Genomic DNA, 27,228 nt, shown 5'->3' on the forward strand with positions numbered 1-27,228 from the left:
ACAAAATGATTAAATAACACAATAACTAAGCAGCTGGATAGTGGACTATAGTGCATATTATATACTTGAATTCACATGGTAGAGCTTTGTTGCTATACTTCAACCTACTGGTCTAAAAGTAGTTAATATGTACTTAAGGAATAAAGAGAAATTTTAGGTTTCTCAAGAGTTAATATGAGTTGAAAAAGTATTATATATCTTAGCCTGGGCCCCAAAAGTAAACACAAATGAAAAAATATGAAGACTAAGGGTGCCACACAGGTTTCGGAAATCCAGTAGTCTTTTATATTTCCATAAAATGCCACAGCAGCATCCAATGTGTTTCAGGAGCTCAACGGCCCCCCTTTATCAGGGCTTGTGGTGAAAAGAAAAAAAACAATATACTGGAATAGGGTCAGCTGCTTACAGGAAATTCTAAGCATCCGTGCAAGGATTCACTTAGGTTGCTAGTCTAATAATGGCTATGTTGCTGTTAGACTGGTGAAATAATCGAACCCTTGCATACATGCTTAGAAATTCCTGTAAGCAGCTGACCCTGCTCCAGTGTATGATTTTGTTATTTTCACCACAAGCCCTGATAAAGGGGTACTATTGAGCCTCCCTAATGCATCTTATTGAAAAGTAAAAACTTACTAAACTTACAAAACATTTGTGACGCTCCCACCTTTCAAAAACTTTCATAAATTGGCACTTTCAGGTCCACTAGTTTGTAAACAGATATCTTTGTCTCCGAAATTCAAAGTTGGGGTCCAGCTTTCCACTAACACTTTGACAGTCAAACTGAACATGTAATCATAAGTTCATTCCTTTCTAAAGCCGGGTATATACGGTTTTGTTTGTTTTTTGCTCTGTCAGAGGGAAAAAAAATTAACAGATTCGTTTATCCACACAAACAACGTGAATGAAGAAATCCCACCCCATCACACTCCCCTTGCTGGGGCATTGTATTCTAACAGCTGCACCAGCCGCTGTGAAAAAAAATGATCAGGGGCTGCAGCCGCTTATTAACAAAAGTTCTCCAATTTGTCTGTTTGACAACAGATGGTCTACCGATCAACTGCTGTCGAACAGGGGCATCACACTGTCACAAGTTAGCCTGCAGTTTCCTGCCTGTGTATTCTTACCTCCTTGCTACACTGCTTTTCCCACCCTGATTTCTTTTGCATGTGTGGTTTGGCTCTGCTTACCTATGGGCATCACCTGCGATTCTGTGCACTTTTATTTCCTTCCCTTCCATCACTTTCTGGTCCATCTCCTAGTTTGCTTGCCTATATATGACATGCTCAGTGTAGCCCATGTTCACAGTTCTCTGAGCTCCCGTTTGCTTGCTACTTGTGTATTCCGTAGCTGACTATCCGTATACCGATCCCGGCTTTGTATACTGTCTGTGCCTATTTGTTGCTCGTCCTGACCTAGGCTTGTCTCCTGGATTTCCTGTTGTCTCCTGCTGTTTGTACTCTGCATACACGAGTGGTCTCTGCATCATTAGCTGGGTGTACCTGGGGGCCGTGACCTGGTTCCAGCTTGCTGTAAGTCCATCCCCACCATTAGGGGGTCTGGTAAAGAAGTAGTCTGGGGCTTAGACTCCGCGGCCTGGGGAACTATGAGTTGGCGATCTAAAAGGCCTCACTACCACAAACGCTTGCCACACACACTAATCTAAATTCGGTCGGTCCCTGCTGAACCAGTCAAATTTCAATCCATATATGACCAGCTTTAATGCTATCATTATTATACATATACTGCAGTTTAAATGCAAACACAAATCAGAAAAGGAGACATTAGAAAGATAAACCTTGTACTTGGTTCTACCAGGAAAGTTGTTGTGTATTTTGGAACTGGCAAGTTTGATGGCCTACTTCCTAGATTTCATGCTGTTGGATGTTGCTATGACATTAGTAAAGGGTTGCAAAAAGTTTAAGTGTGGGGTGTGAAATATTGAGATATAAACTAGCACTTCAAATCACTGCATGAATTTCATCAGGTTAAATATCACCTTTCTGTACGTCACGTTGAACTTGTGCAGCTGAATGTATATGTGCACACTGTAATTTAGATTGTTGGACTTATTCCACAGAAAAGTAAAAATATCAAAACATTTGTGCAAAGAAAGTATAGTACCCATAGCAAACAAACAGAATCCATCTTGTACTGGTCTGATTTCAAAATAAAGGGAATTTCAATTGGCTGGTATAGGTTACTGCACTTAAAACATTACTACTATCACTATTTAAAATGGAACTCCAGGCAAACAGCTAAACAGACAGTTGAAATACATACTGTGTATGTTCACTGTTTTACCTTCCAAAAGATGTGCAATTTTGTGAACAACCAAATGCTTCGTTACTGTAACGTGCATAATTTCCAACCCTTCAGATCCCCAAGGAATAACCTTATCAGGGTGCATAAATATTGACCATAATTGCGGGTAATTTCTTTAAATGTGTATTAGGGCATACCATACAAATCATATTACTGGATAGTCATTTAATTTTAAAAAACTAAACAAGTTCTGTTGCAACCAAATATTAATAAATATAATATTTTAAATAATTTATAATATAAAATGATTTGAAAGTTAAATTAAAGAAAATTTAGAAATAAATCACAAATAACATTGATTTACAACATAATCATTATTACACAAGGAACTTTTTTTTCTGTTCTAACACATTTCACACAATAAGTGACTGTTCCCAACTTACTGAGCCATCCCATGCTGGGGCTGCGCCGCACTCGGAGATCATCATCCGACATGCGGGTTGCCAGGCAGGGCACAGAATTCTCTAGAGGACTGCGTGCTAGTATCAAAAGCAGAAAGCAGAGGAGAGTAGCAGCAGGAGGAGCAGAAGGAAAGCAAAATTAAAGTGAGAAGAATAAAGGACAGAATCACAACTAAAAGCTTTAAACAGGACAGCAGAGAACAGCAACATAAATTATTTAGCCACATGTTATCCTCTGCTAGTGTTGGTGCTTTTTGGTGTTTTTTTTTGTGTTGCAATTCTTAATGGCCCATCAAGAGTGTTATTGACATGAAGCTCTTAATTTAATGGAAAGACTGATACAAAATGATAATGTTTTATAGAACTACTTTACCACACACACATATATACAATAGTATTGGGATGCCTGCCTTTACACACACATGAACTTTAATGGCATCCCAGTCTGTAGGGTTCAATATTATGTTGGCCCACCCTTTCAATCTATAACAGCTTCAATTCTTCTGGGAAGGCTGTCCACAAGGTTTAGGAGTCTGTTTTTGGGAATGTTTGACCATTTTTCAAGAAGCGCACTTGTGAAGTCAGTCAGTGATGTGGACATGAAGGCCTGGCTAGCAGTATCCACTCTAATTCGTCCCAAAGGTGTTCTATCGGGTTGAGGGCAGGCCAGTCAGGTTCCTCCACCCCAAACCTGCTCATCCATGTTTTTTATGGACCTTGCTTGTGCACTGATGCACAGTTATGATGGAACAGGAAGGGGTCATCCCCAAACTGTTCCCACAAAGTTGGGGGCATGAAATTGTCCAAAAGATTTAGGAGTGTGTCTATGGGTTCTTAAAGTGTCAGCATACCTAGACATTTTGGGCAATTTCATGCCCCCAACTTTGTGGGAACAGTTTGGGGATGGCCCCTTTCCTGTTCCAACATGACTGTGCATCAGTGCACAAGCAAGGTCCATAAAAACATGGATGAGCAAGTTTGGGGTGGAGGAACCTGACTGGCCTGCACAGAGTTCAGCCCTCAACCCAATAGAACACCTTTGGGACAAATTAGAGTGAATACTGCTAGCCAGGCCTTCATGTCCACATCAGTGACTGACCTCACAAATGCGCTTCTTGAAAAATGGTCAAACATTCCCAAAAACAGACTCCTAAACCTTGTGGACAGCCTTCCCAGAAGAGTTGAAGCTGTTATAGCTGCAAAGGGTGGGCTAACTCAATAATGAAGCCTCTGGACTAGGACTGGGATGCCATTAAAATTCCTGTTCAGGCAGGCATCCCAATACTTTTGGTAATATAGTGTAAATATACACACACATGTGAAACGAGAGGCAACGGTTGAGAAAAAGAGAAATGAAATGAGAGAGGGGAGAGAGGAAAGAAGTGAGAAAGAGAGGGGAAAAAGAGAAGAGGAGACAGATGAAAGAAAGAAGAGAGGAAAGAGGAGTAGACAGGTGCAAGTAGAAAGGAAAGAAGAGAGGGAGAAAGAGGAGAGGGGGAAAAGGGCAGAACACAGGTAGAGGGAAGAGGAGAGGGGAAGGAGAAGAAGGAGGAGAAGGGAGGAAGAGGAGAGGGGGACATAGGTAGAGGGAAGAGGAAAGAAGTGAGGAAAAGAGGGGAAGGAAAGGGGATACAGGAGGCAGAAAAAATAAGAAAGAGGGGAAGGAGAGGGGAAGGAGAAGGAGAAAGAAAAGGAGAAAAAGAAGTTGAAAGAGCAGGAGAGGGAAGGAGAGGTCCATTGGTTAAAATCACACTAAGCTAACTATGTTCATGGAGGTTGTACGTTCTCCCCACAGATTCCCAACAAAAAACATATTGGAATGTTAACTGGTATCTAACACAACTAGACCTAGTGTGTGTGTGTGCATTTATGTATGAAGTACATTAGCCTGCAAGCCCTTTAGGATAAGGGTATGTTTAGAGGCCACAATCAAAATACTTCAACAAAAGGTCTTTAAAGTCCACAAACAAAACTGAGATCTTCTTATAACCACAGTTTCTCTAACCTGGACTCTCACGTTACTGCAACTATATTATATCTGTAATTTTCCTACCCAGTGTATGCAAAGGCCTTTAACAAAAGTGACTGTTTATCTTAGGTTGAAGAAATCTCACGTACTCCAGTTCAGTGCACTGGTGAGCCAATAAAACAACAACTAAACGTAATAAAGATTCACGGTTGTCTAATCTATTAATGAAAAGGTAAATTTTCCTGATTAAAAAAGAAATACCATGTAACTATGACACAAGCAAAATATATGTCATGAGCAAAAGAGAAGCCATGTCACTCAGAACATGCTGACTATACAGACTGTGCACACATTTCTTGAATGTAACCTTATGATGTGGCATGTCCTTCCCCTTCATTCTGCTTAATGACTTCCTGACAATAGCAGTATTCATTAACATAACACACTAGTGCATCTTGGCCATGCAGAAATAATTCCTTCCAATTATAATCAGCTAAAAATGATGAACCAACAAACACAGCGCACATGTACACATAGCATAAACTGTAAAAAAAAAAAAATATATATATATATATATATATATATATATATATATATATACATACACACACACACACAGTATCTCACAAAAGTAAGTACACCCCTCACATTTTTGTAAATATTTTATTATATCTTTTCATGTGACAACACTGAAGAAATTACACTTTGCCATTTCTTCAGTGTTGTCACATGAAAGTTTCATTTCTTCAGTGTTGTCACATGAAAATATATAATAAAATATTTACAAAATGTGAGGGGTGCACTCACTTTTGCGAGATACTGTGTATGTTTATATTATATATTTGTATATATAATGTTTATTAAGACCTATGTTTGGTGATTAACATGATATAACACACACACGCTCAGAAGAATGAATTACTGTTAATGAATCCACTGCACAGTAGCATGAAAATGATTAAAGCACTCCATTAAGGAGACAGACATAGGCAACCAAGAGTCTGCAAGTTCTTACAGTACAACTTACATACAACTAACTTACAGGTAACAAAACAGAATTGCACTCATGTAAGGACAAAATAGGATCCATACACATGGAGGTTGCCTATCCCTGCTTTGTGATAACACACACATGAGAACAGCTGAGTACCATGCTATTCACCTGAGAGGAATGAGTTTTTCATCAAGCCCTCCTCTCTCCCTCCTGCATAAATCACATTACAAGATTGTAAAACATTAGAAAAAACAATATATGTAAATAATGGTAATGTGAAAATGAAATGAATAATGATGAGTAGTAAATAAATCTAAACGTCAGGGTAGTAAGTACTCATGACATAGAAGTCTTACTTTTACTTGGTGATCACTTTTTTTCTTCTGTACTACTACCCTGAAGAATTGTGGTTTACATGTAAAATGACCAACGGTGGCTGGGAAAACTAACTGTATTATGGACAAAATCTTAAGAAAAACTGGTGATTTTACCAAAAGAGTCTGCAATTGCGTTTAATCTTTTTACTGTCGCTATTCATCTTTTGTCTTCGTTTACCCATATATCGGGGGGAGGGCATCGATAGATATACTTTTCCTTATCATTGTCAAGAAGTAGGTGCAAATTGTCTTACTAAAAGCACTGTTCCTATTGTCTATAGGTAAATGGGATCAATAGTGGTCCATGTTAAAAACTACCCACAAGCACTAACTAGGGCTGACACTTTAAAGTAATTGTAACATTGTCCCATGACAATTATGTCCAGCGATGCTCACACTGGTTCCATTTGTTGCACATACTGTATATACAGTAGCTATGCTTACTCAAACTACCTCTACAAAGGCTGATTATATTGCAGTTGAAATATCTAGAGTACAACTATATTTCCCTATGTGTGATTCCAACTTTCACTCAAGCACCAGTTCCAGATCTTAGAGGCTGGGCTGAAGTCTAAATGGCAAAATCTATCAAAGATATCATTGGTCAAGCAAGTTCTTATTTATGCCTGAGCAATGTTTGTTCACTATATATTCTAGACATGCACACAGCAGATACAGTGGACATTTGACTGCAGACCAGACAGTCATACTAGATACTGCTTGTACCCTTCTGCTTATCTCCCCAACTGAGTGATTGTTAATTATATTTAGCAAAAGGTTGACTTGATTATAAACTACCAGGTGATTTTGATAAGACATGTTAGGAGTTAATGTTTTCCCTTTTTAGGAAGTCAAAGGACAATATAAGAAATCCCAAGACTTATTATTAGATACATCAGTGCCATATAACCAATTTTCTGTTCTCAGTTCTAGCAAACCCAAAACATTAGGTTTGCAGAGATGTATAAATGCAGCAAAGGTATATATCAGATTAGTGACTTGGCATCTAGCGTCACCTATATGCAGATCATGTTGTGGATTTGTGTTGAGTTCTCTACATGAAACAATGACTACTAAACTACAGGGATTATAAACTACAATGTTAGCTTTTGACAGTGAGACAAGAAATGGAGATGGGAAGTAAATAGAAAGGAGGGCAGCAGCATAGACTGGCCACTACATTACCATTATCAGGGTTGGTAAACATCCTACTTGCGCTGGAGACTGTTTTCCCTATGTCAGCCAAGGAGCGCAGGTTCGATTTCTTGGTCTGGTGTCGGTGTTTCCTGAGCAGTGTGTAGGTCACCTTGTCCTTAAATTCTGGCTTCAGCAGACCTGTCTCAATCTGGTTATCAAGGATTTTCTCTGTTAAGAAGATGAATAAAGTCAAACATTGGTGCTTGCTGCATATATGTAGTCAAGTATCAATAATCACTGACCACTAACTGCTTGTTATTGGATTATTTGTAGGCATATGTGCAAAAAGCCTACAATAAAAAGGGAACACTGGAAGATCTACTCAAAGAAAAGCCCTGGGTGCTACCAGAACAGAAATGAAAACCTGATAAGAAATCCAATACTTGCTCTATCCAAAATCAAACCATTACTTTTTAAAAGAAAAGGGCTTTTAAAATAAACTTTTACAAAAAAAAAAAAAAAAAAGATTTTGCTTCCCAATCACTTTAACCTGCCTGTTTGATACTCACCAACTACCTGTGGGAGTGAATTGGCCTCTAGGTCAAGTAGTATCGTCCCTTTTTCAATACAAGTCCTCAGTTCAAACAAGCTGTGCAAGGACAGTGTGGCAACATGGGGCTTGCTCCATCTCTCTCCACCCTGCTCCACCTTCTCTTCAAACTTTATCCATCTGAAATGTAAAAATTAATGTATTGTGAGTTGCTTTTCACAGACTACAACTGCAAAAGAGAAAAAAAAAAATGTAGGAATCTTAGAATTATAGAGACATCAACTCTAAATATAAAATACATGTGGGAACAAAAAAGTGTATAATTACTAAATAAACTTAACAACAGATACAGGCACAAGCAGGCTGTTTAATTCGCAGACACACAGACAGCTCAAACAAGTGGCTACTGCTTCCAGTTATAACTGGCCTTTGCAGCAAGAAGCACTGGAATGGCGACACATGTCAAACAAAAGCAAAGAAATTTCCAAGCTCAACCTACTGCCCAGCCTGTGACCAACCAAATTGACCTGTCTAACATTATGCGTTAAAACTCCTGTTTTTAACGCATATTGTTAGACAGGTCAATTCGGTTGGTCGCATGCTGGGTCGGTAAGTTGGACACAGACAGCTCACTATGCAGCTGCAAGATGATTTTTTGTTACAGTGGCACATGGAGAAGATAGCAACATATGCCTTAGGCACTGTTACCAGGAACAGGAAGCTGTGTTGATTTCTTGGGCGATTAGGGATAAGCTAGCTGTAGAAATACATGGACATGGAGGAATTGATTACCATGACACCACAAACTGCAGCCAAAACATGCAAGCCCATCATTACAAGGTAAAGCAAACAAACACTAAAGGTAATATAACTACACTAATACAAGGGTGAATCAACAAAAACATTTGAAAGTGTGCTACACCCTTGGGTTTCATCGGGTGTGGTTTAAAGGCATTGTAAATGCAGAAGGTTTTTTTAACCTAATGCATTAAGATAAAAAAAAAAACTTCTGTATGCAGCAGTCCCTCTCAGCCCCCCTAATACTTACCTGAGCCTGTCTTTATGTTGCAGGAGTGTCTTAGCTTCCCGGGACTCCCCTCCTCATTGGCCGAGACAGCAGTGTGGCACGATTGGCTCCAGCTGCTGTCAGCCAGCCAATAAGTGGGGGCAGGGCCAGGTCACAGCTCTGTGTCTGAATGGCCAGGAGCACAGAAGAGAGACCCGAGAAGAGGAGGATCCGGGCCACTCTGCGCAAAACCAACTGCACAGAGTAGCTAAGGTTTGTTATTAAAAAAAAAAAATGAGACTTTAAATAACTTTAAGCCTTAGGATAAGCCTAAACATGAGGTTGGGTGTTAAACATTAAATTTGTGTTTTAGACAAACTACTCTAGAGAAGGGAGGTGTTGAACAAAATATTGTTGCAATACAGTTTAGGGGTAGGGGCAGGTATAACACCTTAAAAAACAAATTGGCAGTTCACAAAACCCTACACAGAACACCCCCTGTGATGGGTTATCAGTTCTTTAATAAATTTTAACCTATGAGACGTCAGGCATCGTTTTGTGAACTGCTGAAATGGGCCGGCTTATGGAAAGTTCTTCTGTGTCAACATACGAAGCGGCTTCATGAGGAGCTGCCTTCACTGTACATGGTTATCCATCTATGGGTCACAGTATCCAACTGACATTAGCCATGTGAGAACAATTAATCAGTTTATTTAACTTTATCTTTAACTAGTATTGAACTCGCTTACATTTAGGCCAGTTCTATTTGTTCATGCCTACATTGAACCAACCCAATGGCTCTAGCAGAAGATGCCCAACAATACCAAGCCAAGATAGATGGGTGACTGCCAGTTATCTGCTTGTCAGCATGTAAAATTTAGAATAAAGTGATGAAGTAAACTATTCTGAAGAATTTTGATACATTCTGCTGTTTAATAATTATTCTTGTACAGAAGGAGACAAAATGAGGATAAGGACAACTTGCCTAGCTAGTTGGAGATTTGTGCAAAGGTCAAACTAATACTCGTTATACAGTGACAATATAATGTCAAATAAACTTATAACTGGCATTCTTTATGAGACAGGGACACTTTTATAAGCACAAAAGCTGCATGTTTTGTAATAAAAGGTTGAACTGTAAATGTCTTCATAGGTCAGGTTTCCACTGCCTCTGTAAGAAAACTGGGCTTTTCATCCAGCTGAAACTAGAGTGTACACTGCAATATCATACTGCTGATGTGTTATAGTAATGGTAAACTATATTTCAATGCAAGGTCACTCTTACCCAACACAACTACTTTTCAAAATTGAGTTTTATTCTGCCCCTTAAACTTTTGGATTTCAGAGCCATTTTTTTGTGCACACATGTTTAAAAAATCATTTTAGGCCTAAAGAATAGTTAAAGTTCATAAACATTAAATATTTTCAGAAAAAATAAAAATTCATTTAGGTTAATTACAGGGCACAGAAACAGTATAAATCACCCAATGGATTGGTAAAATACAAAAGAAGAGATGAGGTTGTGCCGAATAATTAGATACCTTATTCACCAAGTAAAGTGGACATTAATTTTGTTATGTTTACAATGGAGTTGAGAAATATTCACAGAGCTTAGTAAATAGTATGAATCCATGACCATGTTTTTTAAAGCCCAACTCTGGGTTATCCCTTGCAGTGGGAGAGGAGAAGCAGTAGGGTGGATTTACTAAAACTGGTGCAGACAGAATCTGGTGCAACTGTGCATAGAAACCAATCAGCTTCTAACTTAATCTTGTTCAATTAAGTTTTGACAATAAAACCTAGAAGCTGATTGGTTTCTATGAACAGCTGCAACAGATTCTATGTGCACCTGTTTTAGTAAATCTCCCCATGTCACTTTCCTGATCCTCAGTTCCCTTGGCTGGTGGCATTCTCCCACAATCCAGAGGTGGACTGTCTCTCTACAGTGGGTACGGAAAGTATTCAGACCCCCTTAAATTTTTCACTCTTTGTTATATTGCAGTCATTTGCTAAAATCATTTAAGTTCATTCTTCTTCCTCATGAATGTACACATAGCACCCCATACTGACAGAAAAACACAGAATTGTTGACATTGTTGCAGATTTATTAAAAAAGAAAAACTGAAATATCACATGGTCCTAAGTATTCAGACCCTTTGCTCAGTATTTAGTAGAAGCCCCCTTTTGATCTAATACAGCCAGGAGGCTTTTTGGGAAAGATGCAACAAGTCTTTCACACCTGGATTTGGGGATCCTCTGCCATTCCTCCTTGCAGATCCTCTCCAGTTCTGTCAGGTTGGATGGTAAACGTTGGTGGACAGCCATTTTTAGGTCTCTCCAGAGATGCTCAATTGGGTTTAAGTCAGGGCTCTGGCTGGGCCATTCAAGAACAGTCACGGAGTTGTTGTGAAGCCACTCCTTCGTTATTTTAGCTGTGTGCTTAGGGTCATTGTCTTGTTGGAAGGTAAACCTTCGGCCCAGTCTGAGGTCCAGAGCACTCTGGAGAAGGTTTTTGTCCAGGATATCCCTGTACTTGGCCGCATTCATCTTTCCCTCGATTGCAACCAGTCGTCCTGTCCCTGCAGCTGAAAAACACCCCCACAGCATGATGCTGCCACCACCATGCTTCACTGTTGGGACTGTATTGGACAGGTGATGAGCAGTGCCTGGTTTTCTCCACACATACCGCTTAGAATTAAGGCCAAAAAGTTCTATTTTGGTCTCATCAGACCAGAGAATCTTATTTCTCACCATCTTGGAGTCCTTCAGGTGTTTTTTTAGCAAACTCCATGCGGGCTTTCATGTGTCTTACACTGAGGAGAGGCTTCCGTCGGGCCACTCTGCCATAAAACCCCGACTGGTGGAGAGCTGCAGTGATGGTTGACTTTCTACAACTTTCTCCCATCTCCTGACTGCATCTCTGGAGCTCAGCCACAGTGATCTTTGGGTTCTTCTTTACCTCTCTCACCAAGGCTCTTCTCCCCCGATAGCTCAGTTTGGCTGGACGGCCAGCTCTAGGAAGGGTTCTGGTCGTCCCAAACGTCTTCCATTTGAGGATTATGGAGGCCACTGTGCTCTTAGGAACCTTAAGTGCAGCAGAAATCTTTTTTGTAACCTTGGCCAGATCTGTGCCTTGCCACAATTCTGTCTCTGAGCTCTTCAGGCAGTTCCTTTGACCTCATGATTCTCATTTGCTCTGACATGCATTGTGATCTGGAAGGTCTTATATAGACAGGTGTGTGGCTTTCCTAATCAAGTCCAATCAGTATAATCAAACACAGCTGGACTCAAATGAAGGTGTAGAACCATCTCAAGGATGATCAGAAGAAATGGAAAGCACCTGAGTTAAATATATGAGTGTCACAGCAAAGGGTCTGAATACTTAGGACCATGTGATATTTCAGTTTTTCTTTTTTAATAAATCTGCAACAATGTCAACAATTCTGTGTTTTTCTGTCAGTATGGGGTGCTATGTGTACATTCATGAGGAAGAAGAATGAACCTAAATGATTTTAGCAAATGGCTGCAATATAACAAAGAGTGAAAAATTTAAGGGGGTCTGAATACTTTCCGTACCCACTGTAAATCTCTATCTCCAGTGCAGGACTATAGACCCCAACATCAGGACCCCAGACCACTGGAGCGTGGGGGTGCAGGCGCTGTGGAACTGGTCTAGCTGCGGGAAGGAGCGAAGGATCAGGTAAGTGACTACTCCCTTTTTTTTTCCCAGGCATAAACGAGCAATTAACCTTGCACAGCCCCACTGCAAGAGATCATTTTTTATTTGCCCTAGAGTTGCGCTTTAACCAATCATGGGCTACCAAAAATCCTGTTTATTTTCCTATGCATATGATTGGATATTGAAAAGGGACCACACACTCCTGTTATTTACTATAAATTGACTTGAAAAAGTAAAGAAACACTTGGCAAAGTAAAGAAACACTCTGCTAAGTGAACAGAATTTACTATAACAAATCAACTCCATTATATACTCCTTAACTATATCAACCTCAGTTTATTAATTTTGTTTTAATGTAAAATTAAAGGCAAAACTTTTTGTATTCATTTTGGATAGACTGTAGAGGGATTTGAACATTTGTCAGCTTGTAATTGCTGTCTGTATCCCCATTATGGAGATTCATCCGCTGTCTTTGTCCTGGTGCCCATTATCAGTGAAAGATAATCCCAAATGTTGGGTTGCCCTCAGAACAGGAATAAGGTGAAATTTTCCAGTGGGGAAATGGCGACACTTGTTCTGGTGACCCTGGTAACAACCAGGGATTTCCTCCCACATCCTGTTTTGGCTGTGGGACACAGCTGGCAAAAAAAAAATCTCCCAAAATTCCAAGATGAGAAAGAGGGACACATTTCAGCACAAAGTATAAAGACAAAGACACACTCCTTACCATGCTCCCAGTTACGCAGAACATGCAACTTAATAAACAAAAACCGATTGATTAAATCCACAGCACTACTTTTCTAAAAAACAGCTTTTTAAAATAATGAATTCAAAAGGTTGAAGACTGGATGAAAGGTGCAATGCAGTATAACAGTTTTGACAGTGTATGTAAACCCCCAAGAATAAACTTCTTTAACCTCCCTGGCGGTATGATTCTTTTGGATTTTAGGTGCTGAAAGCGGTACCATTATTTTGCATGTAATTCTTGTGAATGAGCAGCCCAAACCAACTGTATACATTTATTATATATATTATATATTATATATATGTATACATATATTATGTATACATATATTATATATATATATATATATATATATATATATATATATATATACGTATATATATATATGTATATAATGTATACAGTTGGTTTGGGCTGCTCATTCACAAGAATTACGTATATGTATATATATATATATATATATATATATATATACATACATACATGTATATATATATATATATATATATATATATATATATATATATTTATATATTTATATATATATTTACATAAAAAGTACAGTAAAACTGCAGGGAAGGGCACTGGGGGGCAAACTAATGTGATTTTATTTTATTTTGAATGGTATCAGTGTGTTTGGTGTGTTTTTACATTTTAATTTTCCGCCGGTCCCACCCCCCTGCGAACGTCACGTCACAGGAGACGGAAGCCGGGGCACGGAGACGATCGGGAGGAAGAACCGCCGCTAGACACCGCTGGACACATCGCTGGATCTCGGTGACAAGGTAAGAAACCTCTTTTACAGGATCCAGCGATGCTTCTGGCGGTACCCTGAGTGTGGCTCGGGGTTACCGCTTTTGGCTCTGAAATTTAACCCCGAGCCACACTCGGGAATACCGCTAGGAAGGTTAAGCTGGCCATAGATGGAGCGAGTTTTTTTTCCTGCTGCCATGGGTTGCAGGAAAGAAAATTTTGCGATTCCCCCATCAACACAGGCAGTGTGGATGAGGGAATCCTTCCTGCGGAGACATTGTGTTCTTCCGGCAGGGGCACAGTGAGCCGTCCTCATCGGGAGAACATTATGATTATTGCTAGTGGTTATAATAGCCGCTAGCAATAAGCACATGTAAAATAAGATAGGCTGGTATATTTAGCCTGCCCATACATGGCTTGAATCTCGGTCAGTCCCTGCAGAACCAGCTGAAATTCAAAGTGTCTATGGCCAGCTTTATTTCCTCTCTTTTGGTGTGCTAAACATGGCACTAAAAGTGTTTTTTATATCTGTTTTATAAGTGCAAAAAATACCAGATTTTGCCAGAAATCGTGTGAACTGATAATTCCCTATGCTCCCTGCCTGTGCACAAGGAGGGGTTATAGAGATGTGTATATGGAGGGTTAAGGGGGGTGAGGAGAGGTCTGTGTTCTTTGTCATTTATCAGAAATTAAGTAGGCAGGAATTACACCATTGTGTTTAGGATTTCAAAGCTGTATTGTCATGTAAAAGAGGAAGGTAGATGCATTTTTATAAAGGCCTACGCTTAAGACCAAAAGGAGGGACAACCAAGGAGGAACAAGGAACAGAGGTATTTGGTTTGGGACAGTTGTGAGTTATGTAAAAGTACTGAAGCTATTGGATCAGTATGACAGGAAAGGAATTGGCACCTTAAGAAGCAGTGGTCTCAACTGCAGCCACCATACTACCTCATTATGGGTTTCCTTTAAATTAGTTACGTATGTTACAGTGTGATTGTGCAATTTCTTAGATTTACCAACAGCAATGCAATCTGAGGACCTATATATGGATGAATTCCATGTATGGCTATATTTGGACCAATGTAAGCATCCATGTGCAATACCTGGCCAATACCAATGGAAGCTGGAAATCACTGAGGCAGGCATCGCTTCTACAGTAATTGCCACTGGCAGACGGTCCTGTGCGCCTTTGCTGCTTAGTGAAAACAAGAGGTTGCTTGGTCTGACAGACGCCCTTCAGAGAATAATTTGCATTCTCTCAGTGAATGCAAGGAGTAGTCTGTCTGGACATGTTGGAAAGTGTGAAGTCACCACCACGCCTCTCCACCTTGTACTTGTGTTTTTGTCACATGCTGCTCCATACCAGGAAGTACTAGGTATTTCCTTTTGGCTTCCAGTGCTGAATAAATTTGTGAGTGAGTGCAGGTAAGGTAAGTATATGTCAGAAAGGGGAATAAAAGTAAATGTGGTGCTTTGCCCTGAATGGGAAAAGACTATTAGTAAAATGTAAGGAATTAATAGGTATAAAAGAGAATCAGAAAAAGTTTGTTGAAATTGTTTTTCCACAAACCAATGCTGTGTTTGTCAACCAAGAATCTAAACTGACAACAAACAGGCTTATATAATCAGACCCAAATCTGCTTACCACTGGCCTTTATTTGACTCCCTTCTCTCCATAACCTAAACTGTTGTTCAGGATGTGTTTCACTGGAAACCCTCCCCTCCCAACACCACCATCCTGGGAGAAAGCTATGAGCTGCCGTGGTGCAATGTCGACTGCCAACAAAAATATTGAGCCTTTTGCTTCATCACTGCATACATTTAGCCCCATTATACTGCTGGATGCTTGGCAGGTACAATGGTAGCCAAGAAATCCTCTATAGCTGCAGCATGAACAAGTTCAAAATGTTGCTATCTATTGGAAATGTTGGGTAAAACTTCCCATAGCTAACCCAGAGCTAGCTGTGAGAAATGTGATAGTTGTACCACTGCTTACCACACTTCAAACCAACAGGACTTGAAACATGAGTAATGCCATTCTACGGAGAAGGAGCCTTCTACTTACATCATGAGATGTAATGCAAAGCTCTAAGGCACACTATCTCCCTCTCTTATATGAACCATTAGATTTCTACTTAAAAGAGGAACCAAAACTCGAAATCATATTTTATTAAAGCCCCCCCCCCCCCCCAATGCCTTCGCAAACACCAATTGCCTAATAACAAAGAGCTGATTTTGGATCACAAATTACATTATAGTAACATCTATGGGCTGCCTGTACATAAGCCCACAGAGGAATCAACTGGTGACCAACCCATAGTAACCATCCAATTAGAAATAAGGTGTAATCTCTAACTCAAATTTCAGATGGAAACATGTTCCGTAATGAGGGTAAATAATGAATTAATTTACTGGTAAATAAATCTTAGAACCAGCAATTGGTTAGGAAAAAAACAATATAGGATCTATAGATTATATCCAAGATTCACACATTTTTATAGCTGAATTCAGTGGTAAAATGTACCAATCCTAGGTGAAAGTTATATGAATTTTTTTGTGATACCATTTATAAACAGTCCACTTTAACCCATTGGAGCCTAAGCCTTTTTCTGACATACGCTGCTTACAAGGTAAAATCAGTATTTTTTGCTAGAAAATTACTTAGAACCCCGAAAAATTATATAAATATATATATATATATATATATATATATATATATATATATATATATTAGCAGAGACCCTAGAGAATAAAATGGGGATCGTTGCAATATTTTATCTCACATGGTATTTGCGCAGCGGCCTTTCAAATGCAATTTGGGCAGAAACACTTTCGCGAATTAAAAAAAAAACCAAAGCGGTAAAGTTAGCCCAATTTTTTTGTACAATGTGAAAGATGATGTTACGCTGAGTAAATAGATACCTAACCTTAAAATTGCACACACTCGTGGAATGGCAACAAACTACGGTACTTAAAAATCTCCTTAGGCGACACTTTTAACAGTTATAAGTTTAGAGTTACAGAGGAGGTATTGTGCAAGAATTATTGCTCTCTCTCTAACAATCGCAGCAATACCTCACAGGTGTGGTTTGAACACCATTTACATATGCGGGCGCGACTTGCGTATGCGCTCGCTTCTGTGAGCGAGCACAGAGGGACGAGGCGCTTTAAGTTTTTTTTTTTATTATTTTATTTTTTTATGTTTACACTGTCCATTTACATTGTTATTTTTGATCACTTTTATTGCTATCACAAGGAATGTAAACATCCCTTGTGACAGTAATAGGCAGTGACAGGCCCTCTTTATGGTGGGATCTGGGCCAAAATCCCTCCTCTGCACTTAAAAGCATTCAAAAAAGTTTGGCTGTTTTGAATGCTGTCATTTTTCTTAAAACCTGGCACCTTTAAGGCTCCAGTACCCGGAAGTGATGTCATGACATCGCTTCTGGGTTTTTACATCGGAAAGCCGATCAGAGTCATATCAAGCTTTGTTTCGGTCTTTGGCCAGATGGCGGACGTGCCGGCTGGTCGCACTGGGCTCCCGCTGGAAGGCGGCGCGGGGGGGGGGGGGTTGTCGAGCTGCTAGAGTTGCCTGTATCAGGTAGGCAGCAAGATCCAGCACATGTCTTCAGGGAAAAAAAAACATCAGCTGCCCAGGGCCATCACATTGAAGGGATATTATCCAGCCTATTGTATCTCTCATCAAGGAGAAGATTTGACATGCTATAAATCTCCAACTAGCTAGGAATACAGATTGGAGGATCCCTCTTAATACAAGCGGTTTTGACCCCTAACAAGGGTCCACCCTTTCTGGTGAGTGGGGTTTCTGAAGGGGCTCAAGTCACCTGGCACCAGTGATCATCTTAAGAGAACCTTAATACCTGCACAGTATTTTGCATTTATTTGTTAGTTTTTTATATATTGCACTTTTGTGCACATGAAATTTGAACTTTCCCAATTTTGTGAACTTTATCATCAGTTTTTAGGACACTCAATTAATTAGCAGCACTTTAGATTTAAATTTATATTTATATCTTGCACTTTATGCACTGGATATTTGCACCTATTTTGTGAACTTTATTATATACTTGGTTATTTTAGGCACTCATTTTGCAAGCGCCGTGACTTCCTGTTCTTACCACTAGCTTTAAGATTTACTGTTGCTGAAGGAGGAAAAAAGAAACAGGAATGACACAGAGGGTTGGATTTACTAAAAGCAAATAAACTGTGCACTTTGCAGTTGCCCCAGAGCTTAGTTATTTGAGCAGAAGCTCTGCTGATTTACATCATCCAATCATGTACAAGCAAAAATGCTGCTTTTTTAAATTTTCCTTCCATGTGATTGTGTATTCTTTGTAAAGTGAAGATTTACCTCATTTACTAAGCTCCGGAGCAACTGCACTTGCAGAGTGCAACTGCACTTTGCGAAGTGCACAGTCTATTTGCCTTTAGTAAATCAACTTTTGACTGTCCCTAAAGAACATAGATTAGGGAGGGAGAAAAGAAAAACTGGAAAGGTGACAGGACAAACTTTTATGCCAAGGAGACACAAAAGAGTTAAACTTAGAAGACTCGTTTCTTATCTTTCTGATATTCTCTGCTTTCTCCCTCATTGGCAGCCTGTGAACTTCAGCACTTCTGTCAGCCTTTTGCCCCTTTCAGACCAGCGGACTCCAGCAGAGGATCAGCCTGCTCAGTGGGGAATCTGTCCGCTGATCCCTGCTGAGCAGGCAGATGACAGGTCCTTATCCGCTCCGCTGATGCAGACTGGACATGCACATAGCCTGCTTTCCTCTATGGGCGGTTTGATGGAAAATTCCATCCGACTGCCATCCAATTTGACAATTCGATCGCCAGATGGATGGGAAACAGATCCCCTATCTGTCTATTTTTAGCAGATAGGATCGGATCACATGTTGGTTGGTGTGAATGAACACATGTCCTTTAACATCCGCTGCTCCATAGAGGGCAATGGATGGTCCGAGTGGTTCCTCCTAAAAAACTGACAAGTGGATCGAATTGGTCCGCCTGTGTGAAAGGGGCCTTCCTCTCTAGCTAAGCCAAGTCATAGAAAAGGCTGGAACAGACAGTACAGATAAAACATCCTTTAATCTAAAAATAAAATGCACTTACAAAGTTGCAACCTGATCAGAGTACATAACCAGGCAATACAACCTCCATTGAATGTCAGGTCACCGTACAGATACAACAAGTATAATGTCTGGAAAGCAGTTGTTGAATCTGTACTGTGACATCTGATGGGAGTTGATTAGCCTGGTTACATGCTCCCATCAAGTCAGAACTTTGAAAACGCAATTTATTTAAAGCGGAGTTCCACCCAAAAGGGGAGGTTCTGCTTAAGTAGTCCTCCCCTCCTCCCCTGCTATATTTGGCATCTCATCTTTTATTTTTTTCTTGGGGGGGGGGCGGATACCTAGTTCTGACATGTACTTGCTCCCCCTTTTGCTCGGATTGCATAGTTCTCCTCTCCCCCTTCTTTCCTGCAGTCTTCAGGGACAGGTTACAGATCCCAGAAGACTGCCACACCATTCAGGAGGTGCAGCACGACTCACATATGTGCAGTGGACACCTGGCTGTGAAGTTGCAAGCTGTCATGGCCGGGTGCCCACAGTTAAGATGGCGGCGCTGGGGAGAAAAGACGGGGAGATAGCTCAGGTAAGCAAATTGCTGGATCCTGGGACAGTTGAGTGTGTATATATTAAAAGTGAGCAGCTACAGTTTTAGTAGCTGCTGACTTTTAAAAAACACCAAAATGACTGGAGCTCCACTTTAACTTTATTGTTTTAAGGGTTTTATCTGCACTATCTGGTGCACTCTCTTTTGTTATACTTTTACTCTCATCTAAATATGCCTTCAGATAAATGTGGAGCTTGCAAAGAAGATCAGTCTGCTTTGGTTCTAGTAAAGTGCACTACATCTGAAGATTTTAATTTTGAACTTTGCTGTTATTAGGCACAGTTCAAAACTTCCAAACCAGCACTTCGGGGTGATGGATGGAAACAACTAAAGCTCTAAGCACCCTTTTGAAACGTTTGTGTATGAAACCCTAATAGATGATATAGTAAATACTAAATACATTTAGTCTTTTTAATTAAAAACACAGTGTGGCATAAACAATTGTCCCTTTTACTTTTTACTAAAATATGTGTTCACCTTTTTCATACTCAAATTTCAGTGTTGCTGATTTCCTGTGGCCTGTGTGCACATCAGTGATGGCTGATTGGCATTACTCAGAGTGGGTTTCCTGATGGTGACAACAGTGGAACATGCCTGCATAATGCTTGTTAAAACTTGTAGTTTCCTTTAAAAGCACATGAGTCAGGATAACAGAGCAAGGGCACAACGGGCATTATCACCCTATAAAAGAAGTGTCTGAACAGGGACCTTTATGACATGATCGCTAGGTATATTTAAAAAATGCAGCATACCTAAATATATGAAACATGACTTTTGAAGATAGAACATGTTAAAGATTATATGATATTTTAGTGAAAAGATTTAAATATACGTAAGCACAACCCAAAGAAGTCATGGCTTCCATATTCTGAAATGGCAAGAGCTAACAAGTATGAAACAGCTGCATGCAAGATGGATAAATGGCTCTATAATTAGGCCGCTCTTATCTGCATTCCCTTCATTCTGGACACAGGGTTGTCACAAGCAACAAAGAATAATGTTCATAACTAGGGTTGAGCGGACACCTAGATGTCCGTGTTCGACGGGTTCGGCCGAACTTTAAAAAAAAGTCCGGGTCCGTGTCCCGGACTTTTACCGAACTTTTCCCGGACACCGAACCCCATTGAAGTCAATGGGGACCCGAACTTTAAGGCACTAAAATGGCTCTAAAACACCAAAGGAAAGGGCTAGAGTGCTGCAAATGGCAGCAAAACGTAATTAAGAGCATGGCAAGTGCTCTGCAAACAAATGTGGATAGGGAAATAACTTAAAACAACAAAAAAAAACAGAAAAATAAAACAATGTTCTTCTTCATCTCTGAAGGACGAGGCCCATATGGAGTAGGAGGGAGGTTGAGGTGGTGGTGGATGTGGCGGTGACATAGGCGTGCGCACAGGGTGTGCTGGGTGTGCCTGGGCACACCCTAATCACCTAGGGCACATAGCATTGCCAGTGAGGAGATGGGAAAGATCTCCCTGGGACCTGCTCTGCTCTATTTCTCCTTGCCTACAGGTACATGGCCCCGATACATTACTCTCCCTGCTGGCAAACACATGCATGTGTATTTCAACTTTGGGGTGCACACCTTAATGCAATAGGCTGCGCACACCTATGGGCGGTGTAGGTGGAAGCGGCGGTGGAGGAGGACCAGGGCCGGATTAACAGCATCATGGGCTTGGTGCTGAGGATTTTGAAGGGCCTTAAGGGCCGTGCCTTGCCATGCACCCAGAGGAGGAAGGGTGCAGCCATGCATGCCTAATTCAACATGGGATGCTGTCTCTGAAGCCCATAAACACATCCATGCATCGCCAACTGTCCCTCCTTGTCCGGCCTTCACGATGTGTGGGGAGGTTCTGAGGGTGCTGCCTGGGGAAGCGAGCATAGAAGCCAGACTTCTGTGTTTACAAGTGACAGAAGAGCGGTAACAGTGAATATGGCCAACCCGGGGCCTATATAAAAGGTAGGGGCCTGGAGCTGCAGCTCCAATAGCCCCTACATTAATCTGGCCCTGAGGAGGAGGACGAGGTAGCCAACACTGCTTCTTTTCAAAAATTTTAAATGAGGGTACACCCCAAAAGAGTGAGAAAGAGCAAAAATGGAACAATGGGTGGGTAAGGTCGGTATCCATTGCTATTCTGCATAAGGTACGGAAAAGTCCCGTGGGATCCATGCCTGGTTCATTTTAATGAACGTGAGCTTGTCCACATTGTCTCTGGACAGGCGGCTGCGCTTGTCTGTTATAACGCCCCCAGCCGTGCTAAATACCCGTTCAGATAATACACTGGCTGCAGGGCACGCCAGCACCTCCAAGGCGTAAAGGGCAAGCTCAGGCCATGTGCCCAATTTGGAGACCCAGAAGTTGAAGGGGGCAGACCCGTCATTCACTACATGTAGGCGTGTGCACACATACTGCTCCACCATGTTGGTAAAATGCTGCCTCCTGCTAAGACGTTCCATCTGAGCTGCTGGTGCTGCTGTTTGTTGTGGCGTGCTGACAAAGCTTTTCCACATTTCGGCCATGCTAACCCTGCCTTCTGAGGTGCTGGCGGTGCCCTGGTTGCGTTGGCGACCTCCTCCTCCTCCTCCTCTGCCTTGTGCTTCCACTGTGGCCCCGCTGTCAGATGGGAATGCCAGCAGCATGGCGTCTACCAGCGTGCGCTTGTACTCGCGCATCTTGCGATCGCGCTCCAGTGAGTGAATTAAGGACGGTACGTTGTCCTTGTAACGGGGATCCAGCAGCGTGGCCACCCAGTAATCAGCACAAGTTAGAATGTGGGCAACTCGGCGGTCGTTGTGGAGACACTGCAGCATGTAATCGCTCATGTGTGCCAGGCTGCCCAGAGGCGACGAAAGGCTGTCCTCTGTGGGAGGTGTATCGTCCGTGTCCTCTGTATCCCCCCAGCCACGCACCAGTGATGGCCATGAGCTGGCCTGGGTGCCACCCTGCTGTGAACATGGTTCCATCTCCTCCTCCAGCTCCTCCTCCTCCTCATCCTCCTCATCCTCCAGAACTGTGCCCCTGCTGGACAATTGCGTCCCTGGCGTTTGCGTGTGCAGGAACCCACCCTCGGAGCCCCTTGCGAATGACTGCCCTGAAAGCCTTGGAAATGTTACCTCTTCATCCTCCTCCTCCTCCTCATCCTGTGCCACATCCTCTTCCATCATCGCCCGAATTGTTTTTTCAAGGAGGCATAGAAGTGGGATAGTTAAGCTGAGAACGGCGTCATTGCCACTGGCCATGTTGGTGGAGTACTCAAAACAGCGCAACAAGGCACACAGGTCTCGCATGGAGGCCCAGTTATTGGTGGTGAAGTGGTGCTGTTCCGCAGAGCGACTCACGCGTGCGTGCTGCAGCTGAAACTCCACTATGGCCTGCTGCTGCTCGCACAGTCTTTCCAGCATGTGCAAGGTGGAGTTCCACCTTGTGGGCACGTCACATATGAGGCGGTGAGCGGGAAGGCCGAAGTTACGCTGCAGCGCTGCCAGGCGAGCAGCAGCAGGGTGAGAACGCCGAAAGTGCGCACAAACGGCCCGCACTTTCTGCAGCAGCTCTGACATATCGGGGTAGTTTTTAAGGAACCTCTGCACCACCAAATTCAGCACATGCGCCAGGCAAGGGATGTGCGTCAAACCGGCTAGGCCCAGAGCTGCTATGAGATTTCGCCCGTTATCGCACACCACCAGGCCGGGCTTGAGGCTCGCTGGCAGCAACCACTCATTTGTCTGCTGTTCCATGCTCCTCCACAACTCCTGCGCGGTGTGTGGTTTGTCCCCCAAACAGGCAAGTTGTAAAACTGCCTGCTGTCGTTTACCCCTGGCCGTGCTGAAGTTGGTGGTGAAGGTGTTACGCTGTCCGGATGAGGAGGCGGTAGAGGATGAGGAAGCGGAGTAGGAGGAGTTAGGAACAGGAGGCAAACTGAAGCGCCCTGCAATCCTCGGTGGTGGAAGGACATGTGCCAAATTGCTATCCGCCTCAGGCCCATCCGCCACTGCATTTACCCAGTGTGCCGTTAGGGAGATATAACGCCCCTGACCGTGCTTACTGGTCCACGTATCCGTAGTTAGGTGGACCTTGGCACAGATGGCGTTGCGCAGTGCACACCTGATATTTTCCCCCACTTGGTTGTGCAGGGAAGGGATGGCTTGCCTGGAAAAGTAGTGGCGGCTGGGCACGACGTACTGTGGGACAGCCACCGACATAAGGTTTTTAAAACTGTGCGTCTCCACCAGACGGAATGACAGCATTTCAAAGGCCAATAATTTTGAAATGCTGGCATTCAGGGCCAGGGATCGCGGGTGGGTAGGGGGGTACTTCCTCTTCCTCTCAAGTGTTTGGGAGATGGAAAGCTGAACGCTTCCACGGGACATTGTGGAGATGGTTGTTGGTGACCCAGGTGGTGGTGTTGCTGACAGATCATCTGTTTGCGGGGTGGCAGGTGCCGGTATCACTACAGATGTGGCTGGAGCGGCCGAGACTGCAGCAGAAGAGGAAGCAGGATGAGCCAGAGACGTTTCTTGGTTTTGAAGGTGTGTACTCCACTGCAGCTCGTGCTTTGCACTTAGATGCCTGATCATGCAGGTTGTGCTCAGGTTGAGAAGGTTTATGCCTCGCTTCAAGCTCTGATTGCACAGGGTGCAAACCACTCGTGTCCTGTCATCAGCACATTTTCTAAAGAACTTCCACGCTAGAGAACTCCTTTGAGCTGACTTTGGTGCGCTCGTTCCCTTGCTGCGTTGGGCAGTAGCGGGCGTAGTGTCTAGGGCACGGCCGCTCCGCTTCTGCACCCTGCTCCCTCTTCTGCTGTGCTGGTGGCTCTGTGCGACCACCGCCTCTTCCTCCAAACTACTCAGGTCACCTGCATGACGTTCATTCCATGTGGGGTCGAGGACCTCATCGTCCTCCACATCATCTTCCACCCAGTCTTCACCCCTGCCCTCCTTGTCGGTCTCCACAATGCTGAACGCCGCAGCAGTTGGCACCTGCGTTTCGTCATCATCGGAGACGTGCTGCGATGATCCTTGCATGTACTCATCTTGAGAAATAAGTGGTTGGGCATCGCTGCACTCAATCTCTTCCACTTCTGGGGCAGGGCTAGGTGGATGGCCCTGGGAAACCCTGCTGACAGAGTCCTCAAAAAGAATAAGAGACTGCTGTATGGCTTGGGGCTCAGACTGCTGGCCTGATTTGCAAGGGGGTGAGGTGAAAGACGGTTGGACATTGGCTGCAGGTGCCAACTCTGACCTTTCTGCAGTAGACTGGGTGGGAGACAATGTGAAGGAACTGGAGGCACTGTCAGCAGCAAACCAATCTACTATCGCCTCAACTTGTTCTGGCCTCATCACTTCTAGGGGCGTTTGATGCCCTACCAAATACTGATGCAGGTTCTGTCGCCTACTCACACTTGAGGAAGGTGTTTCACTTGTGCGTGTAGCTGGCACAGATCGACCACGTCCTCTCCTTGCAACAGGAGCTCTACCAGCAGCACCACGACCCAGGCCACGGCCCTTATTTGACGGTCTCCTCATATTTCTGTAATTTAAGATCTTGCCCTAGAAAGGTTTTTATTGAATAGCGGAGTAGGAAATATGATCCAAAAAAGTGTATGTATCTCGCACGTACAAAACCACACTAGGCCCCAATTACTATTGTTTCTACCCCTAAAAGGATGGATGAGGAGTAGGAGGAGTATGGAACAGACAGCACCCTCAAATCTTCAGAAGTATGAGATGAACCCCAAAAACTTGGAAAGGTGGATCTCACACGTACCGACACAGACTATCCCGCAATTCAATTGATCCTCAAAGGTTTTTATTGAATAGCGGAATAGGAAATATGATCAAAAAAAGTGTATGTATCTCGCACGTACACAACCACACTAGGCCCCAATTACTATTGTTTGTACCCCTAAAAGGATGGATGAGGAGTAGGAGGAGGAGTATGGAACAGGCAGCACCCTCAAATCTTCAGAAGTATGAGATGAACCCCAAAAACTTGGAAAGGTGGATCTCACACGTACCGACACAGACTATCCCGCAATTCAATTGATCCTCAAAGGTTTTTATTGAATAGCGGAATAGGAAATATGATCAAAAAAAGTGTATGTATCTCGCACGTACACAACCACACTAGGCCCCAATTACTATTGTTTGTACCCCTAAAAGGATGGTTGAGCAGTAGGAGCAGGAGTATGGAACAGGCAGCACCCTCAAATCTTCAGAAGTATGAGATGAACCCCAACAACTTGGAAAGGTGGATCTCACACGTACCGACACAGACTATCTCGCAATTGAATTGATCCCCAAAGGTTTTAATTGAATAGCGGAATAGAAAATATGATCAAAAAGAAAGTGTATGTATCTCGCACGTACACCACCACACTAGGCCCCAACTACTATTGTTTGTACCCCTAAAAGGATGGTTGAGCAGTAGGAGGAGGAGTATGGAACAGGCAGCACCCTCAAATCTTCAGAAGTATGAGATGAACCCCAAAAACTTGGAAAGGTGGATCTCTCTCACACGTACCAACACAGACTATCCCCCAATTTAACTGATCCCCAAAGGTTTTTGATTAAATAGCGGAATAGAAAATATGATCCCAAAAAAGTGTATGTATATCACACGTACACAACCACACTAGGCCCCAATTACTATTGTTTGTACCCCTAAAAGGCTAGATGAGGAGTAGGGGGGGTATGGAACAGGCAGCACCCTCAAACCTTCAGAAGTATGAGATGAACCCCAACAACTTGGAAAGGTGGATCTCTCTCACACGTACCAACACAGACTATCCCCCAATTTAACTGATCCCCAAAGGTTTTTGATTAAATAGCGGAATAGAAAATATGATCCAAAAAAAGTGTATGTATATCACACGTACACAACCACACTAGGCCCCAATTACTATTGTTTGTACCCCTAAAAGGCTAGGAGTAGGGGGAGTATGGAACAGGCAGCACCCTCAAACCTTCAGAAGTATGAGATGAACCCCAACAACTTGGAAAGGTGGATCTCTCTCACACGTACCAACACAGACTATCCCCCAATTTAACTGATCCCCAAAGGTTTTTGATTAAATAGCGGAATAGAAAATATGATCCAAAAAAAGTGTATGTATATCACACGTACACAACCACACTAGGCCCCAATTACTATTGTTTGTACCCCTAAAAGGCTAGGAGTAGGGGGAGTATGGAACAGGCAGCACCCTCAAACCTTCAGAAGTATGAGATGAACCCCAACAACTTGGAAAGGTGGATCTCTCTCACACGTACCAACACAGACTATCCCCCAATTTAACTGATCCCCAAAGGTTTTTGATTAAATAGCGGAATAGAAAATATGATCCAAAAAAAGTGTATGTATATCACACGTACACAACCACACTAGGCCCCAATTACTATTGTTTGTACCCCTAAAAGGCTAGATGAGGAGTAGGGGGAGTATGGAACAGGCAGCACCCTCAAACCTTCAGAAGTATGAGATGAACCCCAACAACTTGGAAAGGTGGATCTCTCTCACACGTACCAACACAGACTATCCCCCAATTTAACTGATCCCCAAAGGTTTTTGATTAAATAGCGGAATAGAAAATATGATC

The 27,228-nt window shown here is 42.5% G+C and overlaps 1 protein-coding gene across 4 annotated transcripts in view; it reads right to left on the reverse strand.

Moving 5' to 3' along the window:
* SLC4A4 (solute carrier family 4 member 4) overlaps window positions 1–27,228 on the reverse strand; it is a 342,218-nt gene that overhangs the window by 87,590 nt on the left and 227,400 nt on the right. For 3 of the 4 annotated variants that reach the window (XM_082243062.1, XM_082243059.1, XM_082243060.1), the window contains exons 5-6: window positions 7,770–7,930; window positions 7,249–7,428 (exon numbers count right to left, since the gene is read on the reverse strand). In XM_082243062.1, the coding sequence (XP_082099188.1) occupies window positions 7,249–7,428; window positions 7,770–7,930 (341 nt within the window). The remainder of the gene's footprint in view (window positions 1–7,248; window positions 7,429–7,769; window positions 7,931–27,228) is intronic. The other variant, XM_082243061.1, reaches the window with a different exon arrangement.

This window comes from Pelophylax lessonae, assembly GCF_965119305.1.
Source record: "Pelophylax lessonae genome assembly, chromosome: 1".
In the NCBI taxonomy this organism is placed as follows: domain Eukaryota; kingdom Metazoa; phylum Chordata; class Amphibia; order Anura; family Ranidae; genus Pelophylax; species Pelophylax lessonae.